Source organism: Dryas octopetala, chromosome 2 (genome assembly GCF_963921425.1).
Source record: "Dryas octopetala chromosome 2, drDryOcto1.1, whole genome shotgun sequence".
NCBI classification, from domain to species: Eukaryota; Viridiplantae; Streptophyta; class Magnoliopsida; order Rosales; family Rosaceae; genus Dryas; species Dryas octopetala.
The window spans coordinates 2,831,690-2,842,398 of NC_141367.1; the positions used below are offsets into that span (position 1 = coordinate 2,831,690).

Below are 10,709 nucleotides of genomic sequence, written 5' to 3' on the forward strand. Positions count from 1 at the left end.
CGTATAATTTCTGTTGAAATTTCATCGAAATTTAAAATTTTATTCCTTACTTAGCGCGCAAAAAAAAAAAAAATATATAGAGAAATAGAGATGCAGTGCTGTCGGGTCAGTGGTCCGGTTCACACTCACCGACCACGAACAACTCGAGTACTTGACTTGACCCGTTGGTTTGACCTTTTCTTCTAAAAGATTGCGAGTCCACGTACTCGCAATGCCGGAGACGACCCCCAAGACAGAAAGTACCTTACTAGGGACTGAAATTCAATTTGGAAACAATTACAATCGAATTTCCTGGAAATCGCTGAAAAAAAGGGCATACCCAATTCCAGACCCCCAAAACAGATTTCGATTGATTTTATTTTCTCAATCACAGTGAATTCAATTGGAAAGAAACAAAACAAACAAAAAACCAAAAGAAGATACATCGAATTTTCTAGCTTCATTGTCCCCTCGCCGTTCTTATCTCTTTTTTTCGGCTCCTCTCTCTCTCTCTTTATAAATTCGTTGCGAGTGATTACAAAATTTCTATTCAATCAATCCCTTCTCTCTTTTTGCACCGAGAGGCTTGTTCATGTCTGACGCTAGAGGTAATCTTTTTCTTTTTCGTTCTATTTTTTTTTCTTTTTTTTTTTTTAGTGTTTTCTTTCGTTGAATATTGTTTTTCTTGATGGATGATTTCTGGGTTTTTGATTTTATGTGGATACAGTCCATCAAGAACATATGGGTATTTTTATGCAAGTTTACATCTTTTTCATACATATAATATATACATAGCAGAATATTATATCACTATTGTTTGATCGATCCAACTTGAAACAACTTGAATGTATCACTATTGTTTGTTTGATCGATCTTGAAGGAGCGTTCTTCCTTTAACTCCCAATTGATTAAATCAATTGAAAAATAATGGTTTGATTCTTTTTTTGGTGGCAGTCGGTTAATGGACTGTTTTTCTTGTAAAAAGAGCCCCTATTATTAGTTCTATGTTGTAATGATGCGATTTGTTTTTGCGTAAAATAGCTCTTTTTATTTTTATGGGTTGTACAGGTGTCTTTCAAAGATTTGTATTTGATTTGGATTCAATCAGACTCCGTTGCAAAGCTGAAAACTTTATTTGAAACCATAGATGGATGATCACTTATAGGTTGATATCCCCCATATATAGAGAAAAATATTACAGAATTGTTTACATGACTCTTCGCAATTTTACAGAATTGTTTTACTTCATTACGTGATTGCTTACATGACTTGTCGTGGTTATACTCACACCCATCCTGTTCAGGGGTAGCATGTAGCGTGATGCCTGATGGCATGACACAAGGCTGCTACACCATAGAGTAAATCATTTCTGTAAAAAGAAAAACGGTTCTAGAAATAAGTGTAGTATTTAGAGTATTACTCATATATAGACTGATCTGCGCATGTGTTATATATATTTTGTTATGGAAACTTAATAAAAACTTAATATATACTTTGTCTTTATATATATACATATAGAAAGACTGATATGTGCATTTCGCTTTGTCCCTCCCCCCCTCCCCTTCTCGCGCTTCCTTTTTCTTCTGGAAACTTTAGGGATCCTGCAGGTTGTTTATGTTATTTTGTTATTGGAGATCCCACAAGTTGTTAGTTCCTATGTTATATTTCACGCCTGCATTTTGGTTTAATTGATCAACATTTTGGTTTTTACAGATTTTAAGTTCTCTGAAATAGAGGATGTGGATTTCCTTTGTTAGTAAATGGTATTTTACATATTTCTGGATGTGTAGGATTTTTACCTTTTGAAAGAAGCATGGCCTCACACTCTTTAGAGCAATGCTTGGAAGGAAAAATGAGGAATTCTCAAAGGGGGAAGATGCCACTAACCGTGGACCTCAACTATCCAGCTCCTTCTGAGGACATGCTTCTAAATGCCAGATATACTTGGGACAATAGTCAACAAGGTCAAGATGAAGGACATGGTTTGTCAGAATCACAAGCTTCAAACGATTGCCAGGTCATTGATGATGATGTTGCTATAATTTCCCCAAGGATATATGCCCAAGTATGAAATTTTGGATTTTCTTCTATGCTTCCTTTATTTTAATCTTTTATTATTTTCGTAGTAGCATACATATTTATTATTTTTCCTGCTGTCAGGCAAAGAATAATTCTAGAAGAAACCTTGAGGTGAGAGATGTGCCTCCTGCCAATATAGAAATACATATTGACCATTCAGGTTTGTTTGCATACTTTTTCTTTTATTCATAAGTCATGCTTTAATTTGACTTGATTACTATTTGCACACGTTTTATAAGAGCCCTTCCTATGCAAGTGACTGTCATACTGTTCATTGTGCTTGAAACCAGTTCTTTAATTATCTTGTCCTGAAAAAAAAATGACACTTACTAGCATACCTAATATTTTTGAAGAGGACCTCAGGATCCCATTGAATTCAGTAAGGAGAAACTATAGTTATCTAAGCATGTCTTTTATTGTGATTCATATATTCTTTCAGTTATGTCTAGCAGTTTTGATGTTTAGGAGCAGACTTTTTAAGGTTCATTTTTCTTTGTCTAAGCCATTTATTATGTATATATATATATATATATTTATGTTCTCTTCCCAGGTATCTCGAATGTTGGACTCTTAATTTCGAGCATACATCCAAACAAGAGTTGACCTATTCAATGGTCCAGATTGAGTCTGACAAGAGAACATTCTATATATATATATATATAATAAGTATAAATATAATGTACTTGTACATTCAACTTTAAAATTTGTAAATACAGTTTTCAGTGATCTATGCCTTGTCTAGCATTTTGAAGCTTTAGGTTTTAATTTTTCAAGATCCTTTAATCTGACATCATTCCTTCATTTGCATCTACGTAAGGATAAATAACGAGACATTCCCTCAATCTTTTTTTTATTTTTATTTTCCTCGAAAGAACCTCACAATTGCTTTATGGTTAAGTTTTGCAATGGGAGGGGGGAAACACAGATGGAATTTTGTATGGACACCACATAGAAAGCATTCAAACCTGGTTCTGAAGTTTTTTGCTCTACTGATTTACTCTCTTTTTCATATTTTCTATTTATTAAATGTTTTAGTCAATATTGCATTTTAAGTAATTATTTCAAAGTGAACTTAGTTATTAATGTTACATATAGTTCTTATTGGATTCAGTCAAATTATTGTTGCACTTGTCTGTTACTTAGAGTCTCTTACATTGTGCATGTATTATCTTCAGATGTAGCTGCTCAAATTCCTCTAATCCCCCTTCATTGCAACAAGCGCAGAAGAACTTTACGAAATCAAGCAGTTTTGAATTGGGAGCATCACTTTAGCTCGGAAGACACTGACAAAAACAAGGTGATATGCAATTTTTTTTCATGAATATCTACTTTGAAGTTAATTTTTTTTTTTTTGGGAATCTCTGTTGATTGGCGTTGCCATATTCCCTTATCCTTCCTTTTTCTTATATATATTAGTAGTGTATTCCTTTAGATGTTACGTTGGCTTCTACATATTGATAACATGACAGATATTTGTTTCAAAATGTGAAACTCATCAGTTATATAGCATGATATTGAAGTATCTTTGGAGAAGAAAATTTTGTACAGACTTGTTGCCCTTTCTTCCTTCTGGTCTAGAAGCTTTATCTACTTCAATTCTGGAACTGCAATGTGGAACTCATTCCTTAATCTTTAATTATTGCTTTCAAATAATATATCTCTAGCAAATGTTAGAAGGCCTCATGATTGGTTTTCCCAAGTTCAAATTTCCCTCTGATTCTCAGTTGATATTAAACTGAGATGTGGGCAACCATAAAAAAATTATAAGAAAAAGTTTTTATCCAGTTGAAAATGGGGAAATGCAACCAGAAAATCATGCATGACAGTCTGAAGGTTATTAATTTCTTAATTCAACATTTCCCTTCCTCAAAATTGTACAATTTTATTTCTGCATACTTTACAGGTTTGTTATAGGTGACAAGCTTTAATAGTGTTGTACCTACTTTTTTCACTATGGGCATAGGTGGTCAAAAGTTTGACATTACATAAAAGAGTAATGTTCTGTAGAAATTCTTTCTTTGATTAATGGTTTAGTGTGAACGTCGAATTCACCAATCATGATTGCTTGGTGGGGCCTTCAATAATTCTAGTTTCAAATTCTGGCTTTCGTAAGCTTCTCACTCTTGATTGTTAAATGATTGTTAAAGTTTAAGACTACTAAACCCAGGAAGTTTTCTAATGCAGACAAAGGAAGTTATTCCAGAATTTCCTCAGAGTGCGCAACCTCCAGAGACTCCCTCCTTCAGTTGCCCAATATGCTTGGGCCCATTTAATGAAGCAACATCAACGAAGTGTGGTCATATCTTCTGCAAGATGTGTATTGAAGCATCAATAAAAGTTCAGCACAAGTGCCCAACTTGTCGTAAAAGGCTTAGAATGAAAGACACCATTAGGATCTACCTTCCCACCAAATGATTGCAGAGTAAGTTTCTATCTCTTTAATTTTCATTGGCCTAGATGCATACTAGAGAGAGAGAGAGAGAGAGAGAGAGAGAGAGAGAGAATGAGGTGGGTGTGGCTTTGTTAATATTTGTTATTGTATTAATTATGTGACGGATCATATGTTATCTTAAGATTTGATTATGTTTTTTCTTTTAATTCAAATATATGATTTTTTTTGTGAAATACTGGGAACCTTTATATTTCAAAGACACATACTCAAGACTAACTTAGGGTTCTTTATTCGTATTTGATTTAGTTAAGAAAACTAGTGTGTGTGTGTGCACGCATGAACCTGCTTGCTTGCATATTTGTGGGAAGATACTTGATCATTGATCTTATGTATTCATAGAATAGGGCTAATTGATGCCTCATTTTTCATGCAGGTGGTTAAGTAATCATCAGGGGGAAAGATACAACTTTTGGTGAAGCTTTCACAAGATGTTTTGATTTACTTTATTAGATCTATAATTTCCTATGGGGCTTCTTGCTGTTATTGGGGCTGCTAGTTCAAGAACTTATAGGTTAGCTAGCTCAGGCACTTGTAAAGTTCAGAATACCTCAGTTCCTCAAATATTCAAACAGTGGGCTTTGTGAAAATGGTTTCTTTATGACCTTTATTGTGGCATTTTGATGTTTCCTTATGTTGGTACTAGTAGGATTCTTTTCTTATTTTGGAGGTTAAGGAATATCAGATTCTAATTGGATAATGTGTTTTTTTATTTGTTTTGTTCTAGTACACAACAGGCAGCCCTGTACTGATTACTGAACCAAAAATTGTAAGGAAATGTTTTCATCAACATGTTAGTTGTTACTGCTCCTTGTTACATTACGGATAGAAAAATCAACTGTGTATCTATGTTTAGTTGAACCTTCAGACTGGCAGTTTACTGTTCATTATTCAGACTTATGACCGTAGTTTCTAGTAATCCGTTCTGTCACTGCTCTCCCTCTATTTGCATATCATTTTTGGAAAAGGATTTTGTGCGCTAATAAGGCACGAGCTATGTGCATGTGGCAAAATTATTTTCCACATCACTATTTATCCATCAAATCATGATTGTAACTCTTCCTGCAAACGTACATATCTGCAAGTCCAATACGTGAGAACGCCTGCTTTCTTCTCAAATCTCAACCTTTTCAAGTCAAAAGACTCGGCCGTCCCCGCTTCATTCAGAACTGTTTTGCCCTTTTAATTTAATTTTAATTGCCAAATAGTTTAATTGACATGGAATTAGGGCACAAAGCAGAAATTATTCCATAGTACGGATATACGGCTGACGTGGTATATCAGGGTGTATAAGTCCAATTAAATTGTGACACCTGGCAGAGGTTCTAAGAATTAACGCTAAGGAAAAAATCGTCAAAACGCCGTTTAGTTCCAAGAAAAAGAGAGAAGCTAGTGAGAGGGAGAGAGATGAAAGGCAAGGAAAACAGTGTCGGAGATGGAGGCATTCGAGAAGCTGGAGAACGAGAAACATAAAACTCCTTAGTTCTAGATCCAACTGTTATGAAATGGAAATACAGGCAAAGGAAGAAGATGTCAGGCATCTTCTTCACACCTCAAGTGGTGGTTCATGGGTGGGTTAACCATGATGGATTTTTCATGGGCTCTTAATGTCTAACCAATAGGCTGCCTGGGTCTTTGAAGTGACTGAGTTTTCGTCTGTTTCATTTCAAGATCAGGCAACTGTTAGAAATTCTCAAAATTTGTAATTTGCAAGGAATAAAGTCAATCTTGTCATTCATCATCTATATCATTTTGAATAATATATAGAACTAGAAATTGCTTGCACAAAAGGTTGGAGGCCTGACTCCATCAAGATCTAGTTCATTGACTATGAAATCTCTGATTTTGTTAGAGATGATAAACCATGGCGGGTGACTAAGGGTTATGTTTGGAACGATGAACAGAGTTAACGGCATAATGGAATTCCATGCTATTAATTCTCAGTAATTAATATGCCACACGTGTCGCAATTAAATTGGACAATACACCCCGATACACCACGTCAGCCCATATATCCGCACTATAGAATAATTTCTCCAAAAGATATTAGGGGACCGTAGTATAACCCTTTGTTTGGGTACATGAAAAAAAAAAAAAAAACCCCAAATCTAATTAGTTCTCTCTCTTTCACACAATAATATTGAAACTATTCTCTTTACAAATTCTCTTGTGTTGCAGATAATGTGAATGTCCTCATAAGATAATTATATACCACATTTCATGTATTTATCTCCATAGATAATCATATGATATTAGCTAGATAAATACACATCATATTTTTCTGTATTTATCTTAGTGAATAATGTTTTTATCATAAGAGTTATATCTGATGTAAATATTTATCACTTGAAGCCTACAAATCGAGATTCTATGGAATGGAAAATACATACACAGTTCTCCCATCTTTTCTCTCTAAATTCTTTATTTACAATACGTTAGCAACACAATAGTCTTGGTATAGTTCATATTCTTTTGTTATTTTATTTTGCTTCTAATTTATGTAGCAATCTATTTTCATACATCAAGCCGATGACATTGCCTTTGTGCTCAACTTTGATGTTGTTATTCCATTTATGCTACTGCAATTATTCTATATGGTTTGGATATAATATATATGTCGGCACATATATACTGTTTGGTTTCCTCATTATTTGTTTTACACGCTCTTATCTTGTTACTGATGTGAAGATTGTATTACAGTTTTACAGTTTCTTTCTTTTATTACTGTTTTTGTTAAACAAACCATGTTGATTGGATGTTTCTGACTTGCTTGTTGTTTTGTTAAAGGAAGCAAAGCTAAAATATAGTATTTTTTAATTGCAAAATAATATTTTGGAATATGTGTGTATTGCAACTTAACTTGAGGATTTTCTCTCACCGAAAGTTTTGGTTGATTTTATATTATTGTTTAAGTCAAATCATCTTTTGGTTATTCATGCAACATATATATATATATATATCTCATGTTCTTGTATGAGTATTAATTAGCTGATTGTTTGATTCTGATTCTTATCGCACCTAATTATGTAGAAAATGACAAACTTGACCAAACGAGAATTTGTTGAACTTGTCTCTAGAAAGAACTATTGGTCATGGGTCCTAGATGCTGAGATCCACCTCGAGTCCATGAATCTTGGAATCACTATCCAAGAAGGCAATAAAGCGTCCCAACAGGACCGTGCCAAAGCCTTGATCTTTTTTCGCCATTATATCCATGAAGGGCTGAAGAGTGAGTATCTCACTGTCAAAGATCCACTGACTCTCTGGGATGATTTGAAAGAGAGATATGATCACCAGAAAACTGTAATCCTCCCTAAGGCACGCCATGATTGGATGCATTTGTGTCTACAAGATTTCAAGACAGTTTATGAGTACAATTATGCAGTCTTCCGAATAAGTTCTCAACTCAAATTATGGGGTGAGAAAATGACTGATGCAGAACTATTAGAGAAAACTGTCACCACTTTCCATACTTCAAATGTGCTCATGCAGCAGCAATACCGTGAGCGTGAGTTCAAGAAGTACTCTGAACTAATCTCATGTCTTCTTCTTACTGAGCAAAACAATGAGCTCCTAATGAGGAATCACTAATCTCGTCCAACTGGGGCAGCAACACTCCCTAAAGTGAATGTTACTTCATCTCGTAGCCGTGGTCGTGGTCGTGGCCATGGTCGTGGTCAAGGACATGGAAGTGGTAATGGGCGCCATAATGGTCAAGTTGGTCACAATAATAGCTTGGGTCTGAAATATACTCAAGCATCACATACCCACCATAAGTGGAACAAGCAAGACAAAGAGAAGGGTCAAATGGACAAAGCCCCAGAGGGTGCCTGTCACAGGTGTTGTGGGACTGGACATTGGTCGCGTGCCTGTCGCACACCTAAGCACTTGGTGGACCTTTACCAAGCCTCTTTAAAGGGGAAATACAAAAATGTTGAAGTCAATTATGTTGACCAAGTTCATGACCCAATGGACACTTCAGACCTAATAGACATAAGCCATCTTGATGTCTCTGATTTCTTCGCTGACACCGACGCAAAGTCATTTGATGCTATGATTGGTGGTGGGGTTGTCCATCCCAATTAGTTTATTGTTTATTTAATCAATTTATTCTTATGATTAGTTTCAGATTTGCATATGTTACTTTGTTTAGTTGTTTTAAGGTTTGCACATGTATGAATAATTTTTTATTATCATATAAATTGTCATATTTCTTTCTTTAATTTGAAAGTAATTATTTTTCATTTATTTTATTGGAAGACATTAAATATGGACTACAGTGATCAAAATCATAGCGAAGATATTTGTCTTGTCAACAGTGCGACTACGCACACTGTCCTCCGAGATAGAAAATATTTTTCCAATATCGCATTAACAAAAGCTAAAGTAACCACTATATAAGGTTCTGCAAACCTAATAGAAGGCTCCGGAAGAGCCCACATTACGTTACCCAATGGAACTCAACTGTCCATTAACAATGCACTATACTCAAGCAGATCCAGAAGAAATCTGCTTAGTTTTAAAGATATTCGCTTGAATGGATATCACATTGAAACTACAACTATCTTTGCATTACATTCAATATCTACAGCCAGAAGCGTATATTGGAGAAACTCCTCGTTTTCTCATCTAGGTTGTATTATACAACTATAAAATTTATTAAGGCTCATGCTGTCATGAACCCGAAGTTCATTGACCCAAATATTTTCATGCTTTGGCATGATCAGTTGGGTCACCCTGGATCCACTATGATGCGTAGGATTATTTCAAATTCCTGTGGGCAACCATTAACGACTCAACATCTGATTGGGTCTAACAACAATCCTTGCACAGCTTGTTCACAAGGAAAGTTGATTATCAGACCATCTCCCTTAAAGCTTGATATAGAATCCTCATCCTTTCTGCAAAGAATTCAAGGAGACATTTGTGAGCCCATTCAACCATTATGTGGTCCATTTCGTTATTTTATGGTTCTAGTTGACGCATCCAGTAGATGGTCACATGTTTGCCTCTTGTAAACTCGTACTGTTGCATTTGCTAGGCTATTGGCTCAGATAATTAAATTACGAGCCTAGTTTCCAGATAATCCTATCAAGTCGATTCGACTTAACAATGCTGGTGAATATACTTCTGAAGTCTTTAATGACTATTGCATGTCGGTTGGAATTGATGTTGAACATTCTGTTCCTCATGTCCATACCCAAAATGGTTTAGCGGAAGCTTTTATCAAGCGCCTTCAATTGATTGCTCTAACTTTGCTTATGCAATCAAAGTTGCCAGTTTATGCATGGGGACATGCTATTTTACATGATGCGTCATTAGTTCGACTGAGACCGGTGAATGATTATCAATACTCCCCTTTATAATTAGCACTTGGGAGAAAGCCAAATATTTCACATTTACGGACTTTTGGGTGTGCCGTATATGTGCCCATTGCACCTTCACAACGCATTAAAATGGGTCCTCAACAGAGGCTGGGGATATATATTAGTTTTGATTTATTCTCTATCATTAGATATCTCGAACTCTTAATGGGTGATATTTTTACCGCACGTTTTGCATATTATCACTTTGATGAGACAGTCTTCTCGCTGTTAAAGGGAGAGAAGACCGTTCCTGAAGAATGACGTGAATTATCGTGGACTAGATCCACTATGTATCATCTTGATCCTCGTACTACACAATGTGAAAATGAAGCACAACGGATAGTTGATCTTCAAAAGCTTGCTAATTAAATGTCAGATGCATTTACATATATAGCAAAAGTGACAAAATCACATATACCAGCTGTGAATACACCTGCAAGAATTGATATCCCAATTGGACAATTAAATGTGCCAGCAAATGATTCTCTGTTGCACGCCTAAAGCGCAGTAGACCAATAGGTTCAAAAAAGCAGTTCCCCGGAAGAGGAAATCAAAAGTAGATTCCAGTGAGAATGGCGAACCCACACTTAATAATTGTTCAGTTTTAGAACAAGAAAAAGTCTATGATGAGGCCCAAGCCCCAGAAAAGGCACATTTACCTAACAATAAAGAGATTTCTATAAATTTTGGATGCAATGATGAATTGTGGGATCGTGATGAAATGATCATTGATGATATATTTTCATTCATAGTAGCTACTGAGATCATTAAAGCTGATGATAATCTTGAACCTAGATCTATTGATGATTGCAGACATAGGCATGATTGGCCTAAAT

The 10,709-nt window shown here is 35.4% G+C and overlaps 1 protein-coding gene and 1 pseudogene across 1 annotated transcript; both read left to right on the forward strand.

Moving 5' to 3' along the window:
• The first annotated feature begins 221 nt into the window (after window positions 1–221).
• On the forward strand, window positions 222–5,327 carry LOC147292498 (uncharacterized). The gene is made up of 6 exons (XM_086234320.1): window positions 222–587; window positions 1,770–2,044; window positions 2,140–2,218; window positions 3,234–3,355; window positions 4,243–4,480; window positions 4,884–5,327. The coding sequence occupies exons 1-5, from the start codon at window positions 572–574 to the stop codon at window positions 4,471–4,473; spliced, it is 723 nt and encodes a 240-aa protein (XP_086090446.1). The 5' UTR covers window positions 222–571; the 3' UTR covers window positions 4,474–4,480; window positions 4,884–5,327.
• A 2,213-nt stretch (window positions 5,328–7,540) lies between these two features.
• On the forward strand, window positions 7,541–8,593 carry LOC147292499 (uncharacterized; annotated as a pseudogene).
• Window positions 8,594–10,709: the final 2,116 nt, after the last annotated feature.

Bases quoted from the DNA above. Each gene is read 5' to 3' on its own strand.
- LOC147292498 (XM_086234320.1), top strand. The intron at 2,045-2,139 runs GTATGAAATTTT...TCCTGCTGTCAG, and splicing joins CCCCAAGGATATATGCCCAA to GCAAAGAATAATTCTAGAAG. The intron at 2,219-3,233 runs GTTTGTTTGCAT...TATTATCTTCAG, and splicing joins AATACATATTGACCATTCAG to ATGTAGCTGCTCAAATTCCT.